This window comes from Ciconia boyciana, chromosome 8 (genome assembly GCF_034638445.1).
Source record: "Ciconia boyciana chromosome 8, ASM3463844v1, whole genome shotgun sequence".
Lineage (NCBI taxonomy): Eukaryota > Metazoa > Chordata > Aves > Ciconiiformes > Ciconiidae > Ciconia > Ciconia boyciana.
The window spans coordinates 12,709,688-12,732,443 of record NC_132941.1 but is presented as its reverse complement, the minus strand read 5'-3'; the positions used below and the strand labels follow the sequence as shown (position 1 = coordinate 12,732,443).

At 38.6% G+C, this 22,756-nt stretch overlaps 1 protein-coding gene across 2 annotated transcripts; it reads left to right on the top strand.

Moving 5' to 3' along the window:
- Window positions 1-5,892: 5,892 nt before the first annotated feature.
- Window positions 5,893-22,344, top strand: DUT (deoxyuridine triphosphatase). 2 transcript variants are annotated; one of them, XM_072871195.1, is made up of 7 exons: window positions 5,893-6,030; window positions 6,613-6,775; window positions 8,333-8,424; window positions 9,514-9,558; window positions 15,410-15,484; window positions 16,532-16,602; window positions 17,053-19,282. In XM_072871195.1, the coding sequence occupies exons 1-7, from the start codon at window positions 6,024-6,026 to the stop codon at window positions 17,107-17,109; spliced, it is 510 nt and encodes a 169-aa protein (XP_072727296.1). In that variant the 5' UTR covers window positions 5,893-6,023; the 3' UTR covers window positions 17,110-19,282. The 2 variants fall into 2 exon arrangements, with proteins under 2 accessions (XP_072727296.1, XP_072727297.1); XM_072871196.1 differs by lacking the exon at window positions 5,893-6,030 and adding an exon at window positions 6,067-6,201 and having other exon boundaries at window positions 17,053-22,344.
- Window positions 22,345-22,756: the final 412 nt, after the last annotated feature.

The window sequence follows — 22,756 nt, the reverse complement described above, 5'->3', positions numbered from 1 at the left end:
AAAAACATCAGTGCCTAGAATATCCCTTGCTTGATTTCAACACCTACATTTCTAATGGCAGTGATTTATTAAAGACACACTTATCTATACAGATATAAAACTTAACTAATTGACAGAAAATTTTTCAAAAATCCGAAGCAACACAGTGAAGAATTAGACAAAAAAAAAAAAAAAAAGTAAATGGTCACTGCTGGTGTTATACTCCAGTACAGGCAACAGAAGGAAAAATCTACCTATCTCTCTCAAGACAGCAAATATTTTGAACACACAAAGAAGAAATTACAATAATTTTATAAGGTATCAAAAATGCTTTGGATATTTATCCTAAAAAGCCAAAATTAACCACTACAATATAAAAAGTATTAAATCTATAAATAAATACTTCTTTCAAATTGCACTATCATAGTTCCTAATAGACACACAGGAAGATTACAATTAAATGCACCAAGTTGGGAGAGAGAAGAAAATTTGTATAGTATCCATCAGGTCAAAGTCATAAACTGATATGCAAGTAGAATACCTGTGATGCTGTTATAATTATAATATTACCAAATTAAGACCTATGCCTAGTTCTGCTAATTTATATTAATTCAAATGCTTCTAATTAACTGAAAAACAAAAAAGTTACATATATAAAAACACAGACTCTATATGACAAGACTTGATAATGAATTTTCAAGCTCTGACATGGAATGGAATGTATGATTGCAATAATTAAATGTGGTAAGTAAATTTCAAAGAAATTGGTGAAATACTAAATATTCTGACAATTTTTGCTATGAATGTTATGGGTTAACACAATCTGACATTATACTTTAGGATAATATGTACAGTGATTTTTGTGATTAGAAAACAAAATAAACTCCATTAGCCGAGTTGAATGCCTATTTTTTTATTTATATAAAATATTTATCTTATTTTTAGACTTCCTAAATAATATTCATTATACACTAACTTGAAATAAAGGAAATCCATTAAGTTGTGCAATTTTTCTATTTTCTATTCTGCAACATTATAGTACTTTTATCATTTCAGCTGTCAATAAAAGCAGCTTCTCTTTTCAATGGGGAAAGCTGTATCCTATGTGTAAGCATTATTTAAATTTAAGACGATTAAGGAGCACAGCTAATTTAATTACTGTAGTTCTGCAACTCCTTTGTAGAGATCAACTGAAATTTAAGCCCCAGGAAAGTCAGGGGACCCTGAATTTCACTAAATGTTTATTTTAAAGCAGGACTCAGATTCCATCTTTGCTTGAATTACTAGAATTTAACTTGTGAAGGATCTAGCACTCCATCTCCAAAAATGACAAATATTTTATATTCATGTTTTTCCAAGTTCGACAGCAGCAATTCAGCAGAACATGATAATGTAGCCGAATAATCCAGGTTTTATTTTCTCCATCTATTAAAGGCAGGATATGAAATACTGATAGTTTCTCATAACGTTCTTTCTTCGCTCCTTCTTACACATTTACAACCAGGTTGAAGGATCATTTTGCAGTTTAACTGCATGACACAGATATATGAGGTTCCTAGACATGCTAGGCTTCCTGCACAGCTCTGAACAAAACAAACCTCACATTCTGCACCTGCAAAACAGGGAGATTATTCTCTTCCTTCGCAGTGATGTTAGCAGTGATACAGGAGTTGTTACATGCTGTCAGGTCCTTCCACCTTTGTAGAACTGCAATGGCCACCACCCTTTCCACCTTGCTTCAGACACCAAACAGGTATAATCTGCATGTGGTATCCAGTCAATGGAAAGAAAAAGGGCTTTTAGGAAGGCTCCGCTTAGGCCTTCTGTAAGTGTGTTTCTTACCACAATCTATGGAAGGACCTGGCAGAATTACACACCTGCATTAAGCCCTTCAATTATGTGCATGAGTGGGGATTGTTTCCTAAATATTCCCAAGTACTGTAATTCCCAATCTACAGGGACCATCGACCCAAACTGATTTGAGGGACCTAAGCAGATCCAAAAAGAGAAGGAGCACAATATGAACCAGCAATAGCACTTTCAATACTATTCGCACTTCTCTCTCACAAACACATTGCTGTGGGCAGCGCAACAATAAATCCCAAGAGGTACGTTTCTAAATGAACACATCACTGTAAAACTCCTTGCTTAGACTACAGTGATTAATTAGAAGATGTATCCACACAACGTTATGGGATTTATAACAAGCAGCACAAACTCTAGACGCAACAGTGCTTAACTACCTGAAAGCATTATTTCCACAAATCACAAGTAATTTCAACACAGCAGTTTCCTAGGAGCTTCTATTTCTTGTTCCTCACCATGGTTTCTGAAGTGTGTGTATGACCAATTTGGAGAGCATACTAATTATGGACTCTCTTAACTTGCAACTTCGCGTGCAAAATTTTGTTAGTCCACCTACCTCTTTTCCCACTCTGTAACAGACACTTCCTCTTTTACTTACATTATGCATAAAACAACTGCTGAATTTTAATCATCATGTTAGTAACTGAATTCTAATTACAAGTTTGACATCTCTAGAAACAACATGGCTCTAAAGCTGTCTAGCACATTTTGAGCTTATATCACACTACCAACTCTGCAGGTTTATATCATCTAGGGTTGATTTGATCAACCACAACAAAAGCAAGCATAGACAAGGTGACCAGGGACATTAGAGTGTGAAAATACCGTTGCTATGAAGCAAGAGCAAAGAATATTTTGAGTCTTCTTCAAAAGTCCAGGCATCCTGCACAGCTAAGCTTGTGCCTAAGGGCCTGTTAAAATGATCCACTACTGCTCCTCTCATCAGTGAATCTTACCTTTCCCTCCTAATGTTAGTGGAGCTCCAACAGGTATCACACAAGGCATTTCTTCATAGTTCAGGGAATACATTTTCCTTAAATCTTTTTACAATCACTGGCAAGTTGCCCATCTTGATAACATAACATACCCATAGTGCTTAGGAACGGTAATAGATGTCCCCACCTAGCGCTCCAGAACAGCATTCTTCCAACGTGCCTTTCACTAGATTTTCAGTCCCCAACAGAGATTAGTTTGGAGGGGTTGGTTTGTTAATTTTATTTTTAAATCAGCAACGCAACAGTGCAAGTAGAAAAGCTACCTAACCAAAAAGGCATCACATTCTGAAGATAAACAGCTGCAACTGCTCAAGCCACATTGTGCAAAAAGCATGCTGCTATCATACTTCACACCCAAAGGAGTTCTCCACTTAATCATCATAATCACAAAGTACAAAGCTCCAGCCACTTGCATAGTAAATTTCACCAGCCTTAAACCTCTGCAATTTTCATTACATCTTTGAAAAGTCCTACCAAAAGCCTTCTTGGCTAGCCAAAATATGACAGGCTGCCCTTCATTCTCAGAAAACCTGGACATTCCTCATCTCTTCCCTCTTCTACGATTCCATGTGGTATTTCAAGATCTTCTTTAAGGCAAAAGCAGTTTCAGCATCTGGTTAGTCATTTACAAGTAAAAAGACATGGCAACAGGTAACATAAATTAGCACTGAAGTTGTAGATATGGAGCAAACAGCTACAGAGTTTTAGCTATTACCAACTTATTTAACTCCCTATACCTGTTTGTCACCTCCCCTCTGGCAGAGGTCCCTGACTTATCAGCAAAGCTGGGAGAACAGAATTTGAGTAACTAACCCTCAGCCTCTTCAACCTGAAGTTCAACGATCTCCCTTCAAGTTGCTGCCTTAAGTCCTTTGACTGTCACTGGACTTCAATGAAGTGACTGAGGATCACTCCCACGTCCTGCTCTCTCCCCCCTGCTACCTGATTGGAACTTTTGTCAGAAGGGCAATAAATCCTTAATGTGCTGCAGCTGTTTGCCAAATGAGTGACTCAGCCCTCAAGTTACAGGTAAGGAAAATCAAGGGTTTGTAACAGTGCAGTTCAGCACACATCAGACCAGTGTTTCAACATCTGTTCATTCTGGTACCTGGTTGGCACGGTCAAGGTAGATATGTAGCCCCTCGACACTGCATGGCCAGTGCTGCTGAGGTAACACCTCACACTGGCCTTGACTCGGCTAGGAAAAATGGAAAACATAGCTGTGCCAGTGCAACAACAAACAAATATAGCAAGTTTTAGCTCACATTCTCCACAAATAACAAGAGCAATAACCCACAGTCACGCCATTGATGGAATTTCATCACAGGAAATTCAGTTTCAAACAAAATAAAGCACTAAGGTTGTTCTGGAACAGTGTAAAAAGCAGTGTCAAAATTCCACAGCCCCCCACACTGTCCAGCAAGACACACCATCAAAAATAGAGCTTAATTATAAATAAACACCCTCACAGCAGCCTTTTAAACTACAAACCTTAATCACTGAGAGAGAGACAGCTGTTGTAAGTGTGATTGCAGTGGGGAATCTCTCTTTCAAAGCCACAATTTTCTTCTAATAAAAATGCTCATTCTAACACCAAAACTTCAGTGGGAAGAATTTTACGGATTATTACCCCTAAAAGAAGCTCTGTGTTTCTTTCTGTGTACAACAAAGCAGCCTCCACTCCTACTCGCAATCTAGGTAAAAGGCAGATAATTTCAGTTTATCTCACTATTGTTTTTCAAAGTCAGGAGGAAATGCCCAGTGGAAAGCAGCACTAATCAGCAATCAAGAATGCAGGAATGTTGACCAAGTGACTATCTACAGAGCAAACAGCACATTCCCAGGACCAAGGCAAACTCGCCCAGACTTTAAACGGTTTTTTCCTTGTAAAGATCTGGGGAAAATAATGTCACTTGGTTGAGACCTTTCTCCTTTATAATATGTTTGGATGAGTCCTCCTATCTATTACTCATGGACTTTCAGGCTACCTTAGACACAGTGTAGAACCCAGCCTGCCTCACTGAGCCAGGCCATTCATAAAATTAGTGCTTTTCTACACTATAATGCAGGATGCAGTTGTAACCTCTATAAAGTTCTGCTTGTATACATAACCATTTATAATTAGATATTCATTTGACACAAATTCTTATAAACTTCAATTTGTGGATGGCTTATATCAGAAGTCATGAAATATTCTAAGTAGCTTTTTCACATAGGTCTACGATACATACACATTCTCATTCAAACAGTGCATACCATTAAGACTTGAAGTGCTGAACGGCAACAAAAGAATGCCCAAACTGGGACATTCTTCAAAGTATTTTTCACAATTGAACTGCAAGGTGTAGCAATGGTTTCACTGCCATCTGGCTGCATTTAAAAAAAGTAACATAGCAAGAAGACAATCACATACACTTTGATCTTTAAAAAAAAAAGTCACAACGGTTGTTTGACAAAATTTAGACTAACAAACAGAACTCCAACAGGCTACAGCTATTTCGCACAGAGAAAAATACATCCATCGGAGTGGTCAAGCACAAGTTTCAGAATCATGAATCCAATGGCTACTCTCGTCAGCCCACAGCACAGACAACTATGGGGCAATTTAGGGAAGTCTGTCATAGACGGGATGGCAAAAGAGGGCAGTGAGTACCAAAATCAAAGACAGTGAAATCATGCAAGCATTCTGCTCTGACTGAGACAGAAGAATGAGACAGGTGGAGCATTGATAGGCCTTCCTATCTACAGCTTCGACAAAGAGGGGAAGCAGTTGTTTTCCTTTCATAAAGCAAATGCTTCCGTCGTTGCCTGGCAATTTCTGGAAGAGCATGCAGGTTATTTGCAGGACGGAAGGCAGGACTGCCGGTACGCCACGCGTATTACCGGCCCATGCCTGCAGCGCGACTTGGAAATGGGGCGGCCCCTTGAAGGAGCTGTAACAGCCGAGGTCCCCACTGCGAGGCGCCTCCGCGCTCTGCCCCAGTTCCCAGCGCGGCCCGGTGACAGGGCCCGCGCTCCCCGCGGTGGGCCCCGGCTCCGCCCGCCGCCGGCCGTGCAGCTGCAATCGCGTCCCCCGGCAACGCTGCGCGCCCCGCGGGGTCCGGCCGCCGCCCCGCGGCACCACCACCGCCGTGTCCCGCGGAGGCCCGCGGCGCCGGGCCGCTGGCGGAGCGGCTGCGCCGCATGGCAGGTAGACCCGAGTAGGGGGAGAAGGGAGCGCCTCTTTCTGCGCCCCACGAGCCTGTTACCGCCGGACAGCGGCAGGGAGCGCCGGGCGGCCTGACGGCGGCACGCCCCCCCCACGGCGACGGCGTTATGCTGGCCCGGTGCCTCAGGCGGCTCCTGCACCCCCGCGAGCGCAGTAAGGGGGCGGCGGGGGGGACTGGAGGGAGCATACACCGCCCAGCCGCACTGCGGCCCTGCTCTGCCGCGGGCCCTATCCGTCGGGGGCCGCCCAGCCGCGACCAGGAGGGGCTACGGGCCGCCGCGACCGGCGAGTCCCGCCCGCCCCCATGGGGCGTGAACCAGCGCCCTGAGGGGCCCCGCCGTGAGGGGCCCCGCCGTGAGGGGCCCCGGGAGTTGGGCGCTGAGGAGGAGCCGGGCGAGGCCATTCTCACCGGCGAGGGGTGGCGAGGGTGCGCCGCCCAGACAGCGGCCGAGGATGGAGCGATTTCCCCCTCTGTTGCCGCCTTCAGTGGGCCGTGCCGGGTTTTCGCGGGCTTTTCCCTCTCCCCTCACAGCGGGTCTCTCTCGCCTTCCCGTCCCCGCTCAGCCATGCCCTCCTCTGAGGCCGTTCTGCAGCCATGCCCTAGCAAGAGGCAGAAGGGTCCAGTGCCCGGGGAGCCCACCGCACGGCTCCGCTTCACTAAGCTGTCCGAGAACGCCTGCACCCCCTCCAAGGGCTCTCCTCGGGCTGCGGGCTACGATCTATACAGGTGAGGGTACCCCACCCAGGGGAGGAGCCCACGCCACGGCCCGGCCCGGCCCGGCCCGTTTCCTCTCAGGGAGAGGCGCTGCCGCCCTGCTCGGCGAGCCCCTTGGCTCGGGGCTTCGGCGGCTGAGAGGGCTCTCGTGAGGCAGGTCCTCTTGCTGAGCAGAGCCCCCCCGGAGAGGCTTGCCGGCCCTGCAGAAGAGGAGGCCAGAGCTGGCCTGTTCGTTAGCTGCCTTGCTCCTCCATCCTTCTCCCTTCATTTCCAAAGGCCTGTGGTCCAGTCATGCTGCAGCAGCGATTTCATCAGGTAGCGGTGCAGCCGTTGGCCAAAAGTCAGGCTTGAGACATCAGCCTGAGTTGCTGTTGGCACCATCATTGACTAGATGCCTTCCTATTGAAACAAAAAAAAATGGTAGCGCATGTGGGCCCTCCCTGCTAGCACTTATGCTTTTCTGCTTTCTTCTTGGGTATTAGGTGCTGCCTGCCAAAGGAAGTTGTGGCAGTTTGATAATGCTGCTAGCTGGAAACCACGTGGGTTGCTGTACAGACTTAGGTTTTGGTTTGCTTGAACTAATAATAACCATTGTTCAAAGGTTTTCACTATGTTCAGGAATATCTGCAGCTAGGCTTGCAGTTGTTTGCATAGTCCTTCTGTGATCAAATACAATCACTAGTTTATCTGAACTCCACTCCGACCTTCTCTAGCTTCCCTTTTTTAGTATTACTTAGAATAATCAGCCTGTCTTTTTCTTCTGTTGCCTGACTTCCTTCCTGAAGCTTTGCCTCACCACACTTGACACTTTTCCTTTGTATTCCATTTGTCTTACCAGGTTTGTTTTTGTTCTTGTTCTAGTGGTGCACTGTACACCTGGAAAAAGTCCATTTCATCAAAAACCTTTCAGTGCTTCCCAGTGTTTAAAAATCAGTTCTTCGTCAAGCCCAAGATGTGCTTGCCTTAAACAAGTAGAACAGTCTCACTGTGGTATTGCCACCACTGCCTTTCATTAAGACTCCAGTTGGGTAGCTCTAGAAAGTTCTTAAAATCTCTCTAGTTTGCAGTTCCCAACAGAATCATGTGAAGCGTGAACTTCTGACCTGCTCAGAAAAAAAAAATTGTTGCCTAAAATTTAATTTAATAGATTATTATTTTTTATTACAACTAGATCATCTGCTGTGGAAAGCGTAATCAAAAGAGTGTATTAGCCTTAAAGATTCTGCTTTTGCACAAAAATTGCACAACCCCATTCACCTAATGGTTAAATTAAAGTTAAACTTGTATTTTTTGTCTATCTTACCAGTTAAAAAACATTTAAAACTAGCAATCTTAAGACTATGCTGTTCAAATGACAGTACTGGAATCTTAAGATAGCACCATCAAAATGGGAATATCTTGTGTTTTAAGATCTGCGTTAGATTTTGCAAATCTGTTGATATTTCTTGTATAAATTCCATGGCATAAATTCCCAGCAAGAATAATTCTGGGTCATTTTGTTCCTTAAGTTACAGAGAAGAAAATTTTCAAAATATTCTATATAAAGTAGTGTTTCTTTCTTTAATGTAGTGCCTATGACTGTGTGATACCACCCATGGAAAAGGCTGTAGTGAAAACAGACATTCAAATTGCACTTCCTTCTGGATGCTATGGTCGAGTAGGTAAGTAAACAGGCTATAAAAAGGCTGCAGAGTCCTTGTAGAACATATTTGATGCCATCTTCACATTTAGATGCTGCCTAAAGCTTTCAGAATTAGTCTATGCAAAACACGAGGTGTCACGTGGCTGAGTGATTTATTAAGCCTTGTAATAGACATTTCTTGTAAAATACATTTGAGGTTTGGTGTATGTCATGACAAAAAGATGATTAGCAAAAAATTTCATAGTCTACATAAACTATTGCATAGCCTATGAAGTTGTATTATTTCTCTGCAATTTCAGAATTCAAATCACAAAGAGCAATAGGTAATGGACATACAGAAAATACACCTCTGGATGTTTAAAAATTAACCCTGAAGTAAGAGTACCAGTGTAGTAGAATTTGACTACTTTTTGTGACAGAATACTTGAGAGAACACGTACAAGATATTTTGTTATGTTTTGCACATTCTTTTTCTGAATTATGTATAAAATCTTAAAGTAAAAAAAGCAATAGCCGCTCCAGTGGAAGAGCGTGATCAGAGTTTGCCATGTCCTTTCATCTAAAAGGAGAATGCCTGTGCATTTCTCTTATCCCAGACAAAGAAAATTTTGAAGGGAGTAACATTATAGCACCTCATCAAAGTAGGCTAAGGTGAGTAAAATAAAACCCTTGCACATCATTTAATTTATCTGTGTATAATATTTCTTAGCAAATTGCTTGCCAAATACTGTTTTCCATTGTAACTTGAATGGATTGACCTAATAGTCTTTTGAGATTATTCCAAATCAGTGGTAGCCGCCAAAAATAAACCAAGATTAGATAGTTGTCTGCTCCAGCTGCCTTCCTTGGAGAAACCTACTGTGCAGTCGGTGGTCTAAACAAAGATATGCTTAAAGATTGCAATTTTATTGTAGCCTGTGGCAGCTGTTATTTTAACATATACATTAACACTTACAGTAGTTCCTGTAAAATGGTGTTTATTTTAGAAAGACCATGGAAACAGTTCTTGCTGCTGCGACTCTGTGCAGACACACTAACCTATAAATATTGCGTAAGAGTTTTAAAAGAAATAAATTATTATACTTACAAAAAATTTCTTGTTTTCTAGCACCACGTTCTGGTTTAGCTGCAAAGCACTTCATAGATGTTGGTGGTAAGATTTTTGTTCTTTTGACTAAGACATAAATCTTGATTGCAAAAGTGCCTTAATTTCACATTGTAATATGTGTAAAGAAATAATGCTAGCTTCATCGGTAGTCTGGCAAAAGGAAATAACTGGGTAATACCTCAGAGAGCCAATGCGTCATAATTATTTTTAAACCTGCTGAATTTTAAAAATATTACTGATTTTTTAAAGTAATAACCATATTGTACTTTTGTAGGCAATGGCTGGCATAGAAGTTATTTTTTGGTTTAGGCTTTAAAGACGACTTTTTACATTCTGCTTTCTCCATTTTGACTAAACATCTATGCGTGATTCTTTTCAGTCTAGTGTAAGATCGGAATGAATTAAATCAATTACATACAGATATTCTTTTACGCAGAGAATATATAGTAATGTTATTCAAAAGGAATGATAGAAAGCAGTGGAATACACCATTACTGTGGGTGGAATTGATTATTAGGATGAAAAGAGCTTTAGTTTACTCTTACTGATGAAAACATAACAGATTATGTAAAGCAAATGAAACTTAAACTTGTCACTTTGTACATTAATTGACTTAAAGATTGAAAGTCTTTTGAAACAGAAATAAAACTAAAATCCTGCTTTCTACAAGTCTTTACTGGTGGTTTTTTGTTGTTCAGTACTAGCAACAGATTTGTTTTGAACAACAGGGTAGTTTTTTAAAATATTTTGAGCTTTTCTTTCATCTTGATTAGAAATTCACAGATATCTCTTCAAAAACAATTATTATAGGCATAATCAGAAGCCTTCATGAAAGCCTCACTGTCCTCTTGCCATATCACTATAACTGCAACGTGAAGTAAATGATGTTGAAAGTTCAATTCCAGTTTTGCAGCGGGGCTGATCCGAGCACAGGCAGATTCTCTAAGCTTTGTATTATAAAATGGCATCTAAATTGCACAGAAGTTCTCACTGCTAAGATTATTGCGGAGTTATTCTGAGCACAGGTGTAACCACAGCAATTTAACTAGCACTAAATGTGTTGTTCTGATTGTCCAAGAATACAGTTCTAAGTTAAATAAAAATGTTTTCTGCCTCCTAAAACCCTAAGCAGTTGGTTTTTCTGGCAATAGATTGTAGTAAAAGAACAAAAAACTACATTTCTGATGTAATGACGTAAAGAATATGCATCTAATGGGTATCTTCAAAAGTGCTGGGTGGCCGAGAGAGCATATTTTTTGCAAGCACATTATAATTTGAGTCATAATGGAAGTTGACAAGAAAAGTGTGCTGAAAAGTTGAGGCCTTTTCCTCTTCGCTAGGTTTTGGAGGGTTTTGGGGTTGTTTTGGTTGTTTTTTTTTTCTTGGTTTGTTGTTTGGTTCCTGCCACCCCCCCCAGTGTTAAACAAGAGACACTACTTAAAACAGTGGCACTCGGCCTTTTCTTGCTTATAGGCTTGGCTCTAGAGGTGAGGAAGGGTAACTCTAGGCGTCCTTCTCTTTCTGATGCCAAGCCAGCTGAAAAGCAAAGCAATTCCCAGTACAATTTAGAGCTGCTGCAGAACTACTTTATTCTGTCTGCTTTATGGCATATCAAAGTCTGGCTGTGCCTGTGATGCAGTTCTGATATCGGAGGTTAAAGGGGAGCATCTGTGCCAGCTTTGTGTCATTCAGGCTTTATCTGAAATAAGACTTGATTCTTGGATTTCTGTTACACTAGGTTTTTTTAAGTGTAGCAGGGTAACATACAAAAGAGCACTAAGATGGGAATCAAAGGTTCTCTACACCCCTATGACTCTGTAGTATACATGGTCTACTATAGTGTGGTTCTTTAAAGCGACACTTCTAAAACAACTTTTTTGTTTATATGAAAAAAATACATATGCTCTGTAACAGTCTTTTCAGTCTGAAAGTTAAACTAGGAAATACCAGAAGGCAATCAGAAGTGCTTAGTCAGATGACCTATGTTCAGATTTTTAAAAAGCTGACAGTTGACAAAGCACGAGTAAAAACTATTACTGACCATTAGTAGAGGGCATCTTATTAAAAAAAACCCACCACAATTGTTACATAATTTTAACTTGTCCTGCAGAGGTACTTTTGTCACAATGAGGGCATTATCCATTTAAGTAAAAATACATTGCCAGAAGTCCTAAGGGTCAGGCAGAAAAATTGGGATCATGCAAGAATATGTTCAGAACTCACATCTGCTAGATGTGGATGCTTTCCCAACAAGTGACATGCCAAACTTCTGACAGAGTAAGACAGAATATCAGACTGCCAATTCCAATGCATGATTTTTCCAAAAGTGACTTAGATGATTTCCACCCAATACACATAATTTACAGAAGTGCTTTAGTCCTCAGCAATGTATATAATTATTGCAACTTGCTGTTCCAGAATAGCAGAATGCCAAGGATGTTAATGTGTTTTGCCAGTTACATAGAGTGAGTTTGTGACCCTATACAGAAGGAAAACTGATCAGGTCTTCCTGGATCATATTTTCCTGTATCTCCCAAGGATCTTTGATACAAATAGTGTAATTTGAACTCAAAATCTGCACAGTGGTTAAACTCAGTAAGACTATGTTAGTGGAGGTTAATACATTTAAAGAGAAAATGATTGGTAAGAAATTTATTTCACAAAATCCTTACCCAGCTGTGCCTTTAATGGAATTTGAAATTATCATGGCTTTGATGGTGTTTCAGTCACTCAGCACAGCATTAGACTAATTGTCTTGGCCACAAAACGTATTTTTAAATTTTATTTTCTTCATACATAACTTCAACTCTAATTGCAAGTTCTGTTTGTATCGGGTATGCTTTTAAGGAAGAAGCCTGCTCTTCCTCTCTGCATCCTCTGGAACGCTTTCATCCTCAGAAGCGTGCAGGAAGTGCAATTCTTGCCAATACATCAAATACAATCTGTAGAACCATTACAAGGTGTTTACTTTATAGCTAAGCTTAGAAAATTAGAGTGGTTTAGTGAGAGGGGTTTCTTCCCTTTAGTGAATAATAGGAGTGATTAAAGTTTTCAGTGTTGCTGACTTCAGTTCAGCCACAGAAATATTCATCAGTCTTTTCCATCTTTAGTTATCAGATAGTTTTCAAATCCTAGAGAGCCAGTCTCTCGCAGTAGTCAAATAGGTGGTCAAAAGAATTTGGTATCTCTTCATAGAAGTATCTGTTTAGATTATAGCCTTTTCAACAAATACTTGTAAAATAAATTTTAGTGTCTATACATAAACCTGAGATTGTGCTAATGCCATTGTTTAAAGATCAGGGAAGCCATCTCACTAGATTCATTGTAAATCAGTATAGATCCATTACAACGCTCCTTTTCAGCAAAACAAAACGTTTGGGGTTTAAAAAGAGGTAGAAGTACTAATGTGCCATTAAGCTCCAGTTACTCCAATACAAACTAAATTTTAGATACTTTTTTTTTTCCTCCTTGCCCAGAAAATAGCAGCAACATCTGGTAAATCAAAAAGCTTCATTAGCAGTTAAGCACTAACCAATACATCAACTACAATTTTTGTCATTATGTTGAAATAAACTTGCTTTCTGTCAGAGATATGAAGACCGAAAAGTTAATTTAGAATTACTTTTAAGTAGCCCCAGTTGTTCTATTCTATAAACTTTCTTCAGATAATTCCAGCAAAAATGTGACATGCAAGAGTTTCTTGCATGCATAAATCTAACCCTACTACTTTAATTGGTACATTTTATACATATAAAAGCATAATCTCCATTTAAATAGAATTAGTAATCTGTAGTAATCAGTTTTGAGTATTGTGTTATATCAGAACAGAATACTGTATTATCACAGAAATAAGAGTAGCCCTTGTTATGTTAAAGGAGCAAATTCCTTTATCAATCTCTAATGCGTAGCAATATCTATCCTAGCGTATGGTCTAGAAAAATGTCGTCTTAGCTGTACAGAAACGCTTGAGAATGGTTTGTCAAATTAAGAATTTATCCAAAGAGCTAATGATCTTTTTATATGCATTTCTGTGCATATGTACATAATTTTATGTGCCAAATATGAATTCTGGCTCTCAGCTCTCCAGCTGATTGACTCATGTGAACAAATACAGCAAATGAATGGGCAACTGACTGCAAAACTTGAGCGATGCTTAAAATTATTTGTGCTGCCAGGTTTGTTGAATCTCTCTTTGTAATGCATCTATGTAGCATGGACTCAGTGTCCACTCTTGTATAAAACGATGCAAATTATTTGCATAGCACTCTTTAGCTAACACTTTTTGTCACCTCTGGCTTAGCAATTATGTAAGGGCTCTAGATTATCTGATATTTTAAAAAGGAGGAAAGAATAGTACTTTGCTAGCAGCAAGAAGGCAAAATTTTCATGTTATTATTTTATAGTTCAGCCTTTTTTGCTTATACACTTAATAAAAATCAAATCCTATGCACATGTGTTAAGTATTGAATTGCAACATTGAACTGTGGTAGAAATTGTGCAAGAAAGGTCTGTGATCACCAATATAAGTGATGTACTGTGAGTCTCCATTTAACAGATGCGTAGTTGACTTTCTGAAAGCTGGTCTAACCGAAACCAAACAGTACGGGACCTGTGCATGTAGCTTTGGTACATCAAGCTCTCTGAATCAACTGAACTGAATGCTACATTCAAGAATTTTTTTTAATATTTTTTTTTATTCTGGAAAGCAAAGCAACTCCTATGTTTTGCTCACTGTTACTTTCGACAGTGCTTTGTAGTTAGGGTCCCTTTAAGCAATTGCATGCAGTTAAATACGAGTGAGTCAACTTGAGAACTGCATGTTTTTCTGAATTTTCAGAACTCAGGGGATACACCCAGTGTTACTAGCACCTTAATTAGGAAGCTGTTCAGAAATGTGATTGGATTAACCCATAACATTACAAGGGAAAGAGAGCTGTGTAAGTACCTTGTTCACACTAGAACTAGTGCAGAGATGTAACTATGGACCATATGTACTGCAATATTTTCACACAGCTGAAGAAACTAAGAAAAACAACCCCTCCGTTTTCTATTCTTAAGTCTGTGTGTTGTGGTTCAACATTAAAACTTCAAGATATAGTCATACTGCAATTTCCTCTAGTGTTTATAATCTCTAAAGGTAGTACTTTGTATGTATGAGTCTGGGAATGTCTTGGAATGACATGTAATTTTAGTATTTGAATTATTTCTACAAGTAGACTTCAAAATACATACTGTAGTCCACATGTAAGCCCAAACTCCAGTTTTTCTACTGGAAATATGCTTCCTGTATCCAAGAGAAAAAACCCCAAAGAAGCAGAACATGATTATTTTAATGTGTATTGGTAGATAATCTCCTGTTAATATCAGATAATCTCCTGTTAATACAGTTGTATAAAATATAAGAGCAAGCTTGTTTTACAGAATTTACACTTGAATGTAGCTGAATGACAATCAATTCCTTAAAGCTTTAGTTCCGTTACCCTGCCTGAGATATGGGATTTGGATCTATGCAAATCCATAGCTCTGAAATAAAATGTTAGTGTTAAGAACAGATTTCTGCTTGACACTCAAAGAGCTGAAGTTAGCAGAACAAATGGAGCCTGAATTTGGTACAGCTGTCTTGATTTCAGATAGCATATTACAACTAAAATTAGTAGTACAGTGGTAAAACACTTCTTGATATGTGATGGTGTTTTTCAGTTCTTTTTGCAAGATTGATTAGCATTTTTAGATATTTCAGTATTTTCATATAGTTTAATCGTGCATGAGTAGTATAAAGGATGTCAATATGAGGTACTGCAATCATCTACTAATCTAAACCTTATCTAATCTACTTATCTAATATACTGACAACATTTATTAACTGGATATCCCTCTTAATTCTTTCTTGTGACAGCTGGTGTTATTGATGAGGATTACAGGGGAAATGTGGGTGTGGTACTCTTCAACTTTGGCAAGGAGACTTTTGAAGGTAAGCGTTAATCTTGGGAGAGCCTGTTTTCAGCCATCTGACTGGAAATGAGAAACTAATTTTTATTTAAAAGTCCATGAAGAGTTAGAATTAGCTGAGAACATTTTTCTTCTTACAATTAAAAAAAACATTGAAACTTAACAATGTCCTCTCAAGGAAACATGAAAAGATTCCACTCCTAGCAAATTATGCAGCCTGCAAAAACACTACCAAAAAACCAAAACCCCCCAAACCCCTCCCCCCCAAAAAAGCCCAAACTCCCCAACCCCTTCAAAAACCAAAAACAAAAAAAAACCAAACCAAACACCCCAAAAACCACACCACCACTACAAAACCAAAACAGACCAAAAAAAACCTGCTTAGCTAAGCTTTAGATTCATGAGCTGTACTGAAGTGCAACTTTGTATTAAGTTTCTTTTCTTGCTCCACAAAAAAAAAAGATTTAGCTGAGCAGTGTTTGAGATAAAAACTTCTCCAGGATCCTGGGAAACATGATTAATAAAGATACGTTTTTTTTCCTTAATCATATTGTCTCTCTGCAAACAGTCACTTTTAAGCCTCAGGGCCCAGTTACAATATTGCCAGTGTTCTTGCAGCCTTTTCTGCACCTTCACAGCACAAGCTTCTTACGGAAGTTCTGTGAACCAGAGTGGGTACTAATCAGAAATTTTGTTTTCCTTTTATCAGTTCAGGTTTTTTCCCCCCAGAGAAATCAGTTTCTGGGTCTAGTTCACAAAAGGAGCCACACTGTACATACAGCTGTCTCAATCTCTGCAGTATTTATGCATAATGACACTTAAGATGGCAGCAGGAATGAGGGGAGATGCCTTGAGCTGGTACTGCTGCTGAAACTTCACCTTAAAAGGACTAAGCACAAGTTTATCTTACTCTGTATTTTTCTGGAACTATTAACATCTGCTTAACTAAGTTTCAAATAAGCGTTTACACTTTAGTACGTTCTGATACTCTTGAAAGGGGACTGTCTAAACTTTCTATTGATTATTCACTTTTTTTGAAGGAACTAATAATATTTTAACTTCATTGCAGTTAAAAAAGGGGATAGGATTGCCCAGCTCATCTGTGAACGGATTTGCTATCCTGAGCTAGAAGAAGTTCAAGTAAGTTGCCAAAAGAAAATATTTATGCTATTTTCAATAATTAATAGTTTAAGATAGTTGTATATAAGCTGAAATTTATAGTATAGATAAATACTTTGCTTTGAAACTACTTTCAGTGTTAAAACTGCATAGTAGCATTGCTACCTGAATAAAAAGCTTGATGCTTTGCATGCATTTATGTGGATTTTTTTTTTGGTAGTTTTCAGAGTTAACAGGTGCTTGGGAAAAACTTCAGTATATGCTAGAAACAGTTGTCTCACAATGTGGGATTTGTTTAAACTTGTATGAAAGGTATTCTAAAATGTCTCAAAATTTTTTTGGTTTAGTTTCTCAATTATAACTATTGTTAGGAGTAAATGTACCTTTGTCTATGATAGACAATATCTGTTATATAGAAACAAAAGGCAAGTTAAGACACTAAACCAAGTTATCATAATTTATGTCTTTCAGGCTCTAGATGATACAGAACGTGGCAAAGGTGGCTTTGGTTCTACTGGAAAGAACTGAAAATTATTTGAATATGCTTTCTATTTTTTTTTTGTTATGCTATTTTTAAATTTTCATTTGACTTAAAAGTAGGATTTTGGAGTACATAAAAATTTCAAGTTTTATTCAGACTTCTCTGTATCTGTCCTGTCTATTTTTTACAGGCAGTGAATTCATCTGCATTATGGGGAAACATGCATGACTGACTTGACTGATTAGTTGACAGATTTTTTTAGATGTTCAGTCCTCCCTCAGTAATAAGAGCTCATTGTTTATGTGCTGATTATAGTCTAATAAATTAAAAAATAACTTAATGATTTGATTTTATTTTACTCACCTAAACTAAAATGGCTGCTTGTTCCCTTGCCAGTTTGTGTTAATTTTCTGAAAGCTGTCTTCCATGTAGTTCAGTATTTCATGCTGAAAGCCTATTTCATACAGAATCAGTGATAATACAGATATCGATATTACTTCCCACTATGACTCCTAAATCAGGATAAGGCAAAGATCTATAATATTGCATCTTCTACAACCTGTCAAAATACTTGTGTTTCTGTTCAAAGCTAAAGTTCTGTCTTTGATTCTTAGCTGATCCTCAAACAATTTTTCAGCTCTCTGTTAAAAGAGCAGGCAATACAGTGTTTGAGCTAAATAACACAACTCATCTGGAAATAACTTCTATATAGTAAATAAAATGCTAAGAAACATGCTATTGAAATATTTGTTGACAAATTCATTAATAAGTTACCGTATGGAAGAAAGATTCTGAATTATTGAAACAGTGCACAAATTGGTTTTTTTCAGTTCTATTTTGACCAGTTATCATAGAACTCTTTTGGAATCTGTCCCAAACCTGATTGTTGAATCTCTTAAATGACTCAAAAGCTTTCAGGTGAAAGAACATGCACACAAGAGAAGGGACAAAAAGGAAAGAATCTTGAGTATTTTGTCACTTTACAGAAGAATTAGAAAAGGCTGTGAGGCTCTCAAACATAATTTTTTTTCCCTGCAGCTGTCCATATTCTCTTTTTAGATTTTCTTAGCTGAAAGGGCACAGGTATGAAATACTGCGCTTTAAGTAGCGTTTCAGCAGTGGAAAGATAGGCCCTTTTGTAAGGCTAAGATGTTCACAGCATTCTTTTCCTTGGTATTCTCAGATCATAACAACCCTGTTGGTATTAGTTTCATATCCTTGTCTAGGACTAACCAATTCCAGTGAAGCAGGCCCAAAATATTGCACATTTTATACATTTTACCCCCTGCCCCTTCCCCAAGGAGCTGGAAAATAAAGTGTAATATGACAGCATTCAAACTGCTTCAACCATAGGATAGTCATTACATTGACTTGGCAGTGCCAAGTACATTCATCTTTGACTAGGGTAGAAGTCTTCCCCTCAATCTGCATAATATGCTTATCAGTCCTTTTTGGTTTTTACCTCCTACACCCTTATCACAACACTGTACTTACATCTGTATACCCAGACCACCATAAACAGGCTTACCATGCAAAAGCCTATTGTAAGCAAGAACATCATACCGATGAAGTTTTAAATTAATTGGAACAGCTGACTGTGACACCCAAGTTTTTTCTGCTCTATAACCTGCCAAAAAGGAACTTCAGTTACCAAAGGCTATTTAAAGGTCTTAAAATAACTATGATCCTTCCGTGTAAAGCTGTTTCAATTTTTGAAAGTAATACTCGGGATTCTGAGATAAGAAGGAATAGTATTTGCTAGAAAAAGCACTATCTCAGAAGCTCGCTCAGACGCATGAGGAAGAAACATAAATTCACAGATCTATGCCTGCTGTAAGTTGTCAACATACAGACTGTTACCTAAGTGTCATTACCAAAAAGAGCTCACTTATTTTGAAAATTGGTATAGTTGAATTCCTCTTCATCGTTTCTCAACACTTATCTAGAGAAGCATGTAATGAGTTTAAGATTACTGCAAGGCTCTTCCCAGTAGGACCTTGGGAAAGTCTATCTGAAACAACGCAAACGTTTCCAAGCTTTGGAGCTTGCCTCTGCACTGAACTCCTCCCTGTGCATCAAACCATTGCACTAGGGTAACAAATTCTGGTAACTTCTTTTATAGTGTTGGGGTTTTGCTTCAATATGGGTAGCAAATCTATAGAAGACAAATACTTCTAACCAGGCAACAAGAGTTACGTACCAATGTATTGAAAGTTCTTGTGTTGATACTTGCTACTGCAGAGCAGGGCCTGTATTGAAACCTGTAGAAGCTTTTTGTATTGGTAATGAGTAGAGAATTCTTACAACAGTATTTGCTACTTTCTGGTTCAAACCATGCTGCCTACATCTCATCTCCCCTTTTTTTTTTTTCTTTTTTAAAGGAAGTCCCACAATTTCATTAATATGAAAAGCAATACCCTCCAAATTATTTTAATGTTCCCTTTTTCCATTAATATTACCTATGCTACAAAAGTACGTTATCTTTGTGTCTGGCAAACATACACAGGAGGCACAGAACAGTACCTGTTGCAGAAGCTAGTTTTTAACTTCCCCGGGCTCTTAGTCATACAACTCACCGTCTCCCTATAAGCAAGGGGAAGAAGATAGACTGGCACTTCTTCAGCAAGGTTTAAGTTTCCCTCTTTATAATGGTACATTTTAGGCTTTAATTAGCACATTTGATCCTGTTTTAAACAAAAATCAGAGTGTTTAAAAATTTTTATATTAGCAAAAGGAAGAGAGGACTGGGAAACACGTTGATCTTGTTCATTACTTTATCTGAGACCTATCCTTCTGCCTAAATTAACTAGTTGTAAATTATTTTTGTAATTCAATGAAAAACGGGCTGTGTCATTGACTGAACAACATGCTTGAGCAAGTAACCTCAAGAGACGCTAGACGCTAACATGCATAGGTCTTGCTTCTATCTAGACAAATTCACGTCTCCAGAACCTGTCACTGACGTGTGATCCCCAGGGCTCACTATAGGCATGAAACTGAAGAGATTAAAGCTCCAAAGCAAGTCCAAAGTATGCTATTTGCAAACAAATGAAATGAAAATTACATTAAGTAAAGATTACGTTTGGCTGCTCTCCATTATCACTGAACAGGTTCTGACAAAGCTATTTAAGTTTAGACTGTCAACTACTGTTGTAGAAGGGACGTTATCTCCAAGAGGAGTTACCTAAAGCTTGGGGAATGATCTTGTGGGACGTCCTCCGTGTGAATGGAACATGGAGCTTTTATAATCGAAAATAATTTGTTGGCAATTCTCATCTATAGCAGAAAATGGCTTTTTCCTGCAGGGAAAGGTAAAGGACTTTACTAACTAGCAATCTGCCTCCTTTCTTTTAGAAATGGATTTGACTTGTTACACATAGAGAGAATCTGGCCTTCAACCCCAGGTGGATTTGGAGGAGAATGCTGGCTTTTGAATTCAGATGGTTGGCTCCAGATTCAACCCCATGGTTTGGGTTCTATTTTGAGATCTGAAAGGGTTCTGTTTTCTAATTTGGACTGAAATACATATGACAACTTGTATTTCCTTACCAAGGCAGAAGCTGATAAGCTCATGAGGGTCTTGAAGGAACAGGTGATCACTTGACAATTCCTATCATTTGCACTCTCCACTTACAGACAAAAATCTTAAAAGAAAAATTATGGTAATGATACTATTGATCTCTAGGCCTTTTCTTGGTTGCCCAAAGTATTAACCTGGTCTCTAGTAGCTGTGTGTTTAAGCACTGCTTCCTCAGTTCAGCTACAGTTATATTACCCTGTGGCATGTTAAGAATTTTTTGGATCGATTTAACGTTTTTTAGTAGATCAGCCACTAGATGGCACTTAAAGTTTGCTTTCTTTTCCACTTTTTTCCAGAGGTATTTTTCAAAGATCTCTTCATCTATAATTAAGAGTTGATGACTCCCATTGGGAGTATGTTGGCGGAAAGCAAGATGCAGCAATATTTGAGTGAAAGCAGGCAAAAGTATAACCATTAAAGGGGGAACAATGACTATAATTTAAATAAGATTTGGGTGGTTGCAGTGTTTGCATAATCCCTCCTGGCATGCGAGAGCAGTAGAGAAGCCTGTGGCTTTGCTCTCCTGCTGTGTTTCAACAAAAATGGAAAACTGTAATGAACAGCAACATTTTTCCTATCTTTCATATTCACTCTCTTCTTACTCCCCTTCCTCCGTTCCTTTAAGTGGAATGCAGTCTACTTAAGGATTGCATTGTAATGAAAGTAGCATATAGCTTGGTAAACTCTGCATTGGATTCTTCAAATCAGATGCCTCTTGCTGCAAGTTCAGGACATAAATTAAAGCTTGCTTACTTACTACATGTTAACCCAGCAGAAGCAGGTGACATACAGTAACTTGAATTATGTGAATTTTTATTAAGGTTCCCTAGTTTCTGTATTGTTTGCTACTCCTGTAATACCATAGTCCAGTGCTCTTGTATTTGTTTTCCCTCCCTCCCTCCCTCCCTTCTAATTTTTTTTTTAAATAACTATCATTGTATTTTGGCTTAAAGATGGTTAAATAAGTTTCAGTATTAAGTAAACTTCTATGACCCTGCCTATTTCCTGTCCTGTCAAACCTTTCCTTGTAAGAATAACAGTGTCCTTTTATTTGGTAGAGTGTAGCATGATGTTTTTGGCAGGCCCAGCATTTTTGACTTGCATAAATTTGTGACCTCAAGTGCAAGAAAAGTGAATGCTTGCTTCAGTGCCTCATGGTTTCTGCCTAAAAAGAAAAGTGTCCACATCGCTAACCATTACAATTTCTGAAGGAAAATTATCAGCACACTTATTCCACCTGATTGCACATGACTGCACTTCCAAAGAAAAGAATCAGAAATAAAAATAAGTATTCTGCACCTAGTTATGTAAAGTACCAAAAGTCTGAAAATATAGGGCAGACTGTACTGCCTTACTGGTTTCTAGAATTGGCACACATGGCACTTCCCTCCCTAACAGCTATTTGGCAATCTCTACCTCAGTAAGGATGTGATTCTGCAAAGTGTAAATTTGGGTCTGCTGCTGGGCAAAGAATGTCATTGCATGGTTAAAGGTTGCAGGATCAGGTCTGAAGTGAATTAACGTAATTATTTTCCTAAACATTCCCTCCATTAACTGTGTGGTTATTTAGCTCTTTACCACTGAAGTGATGCTTTTCCCCTACTCTGTTAGAACACAGCAAGAAAACCTTTTACACTGCCAAGTCTGAAAACCTGACAGATTAATTTTATAATTTGAGAGCCCTCATCCAGAAAGTAACTACTGTATTTTAATATGTAAAATATGCTTAAATAAACGTATGTGAGCTGTATATGCACACTTACTTGTTTCACCTTAGACTTTGATGGTTTTTCATTATGTCACAAAAGTGTAATATTAATCATTGGCTTTTTAGAAAACATTTGTATAGTAAATTTTGTAACAGAAGTAAGAGTTTTGTATCAATTAATATTGCTTGTAGCCTTAATATTTAAAGCTGATATCTTTGAACTGAAGAAAGTTATCTTTTGACTACTATTGATTACAGCGAAGGAATTTGTTTGATTTTGTTTTGTACAAGTAAAAAGAAAAAACAGTCATGAATGTAGTATTTTTGGCTAGATTCTTTTAACATGAGTGTTTTGTGGTTTATGGATTCCTAGTCCGAAAGGTTGTCTGCAAGTGTCCAAGACAAA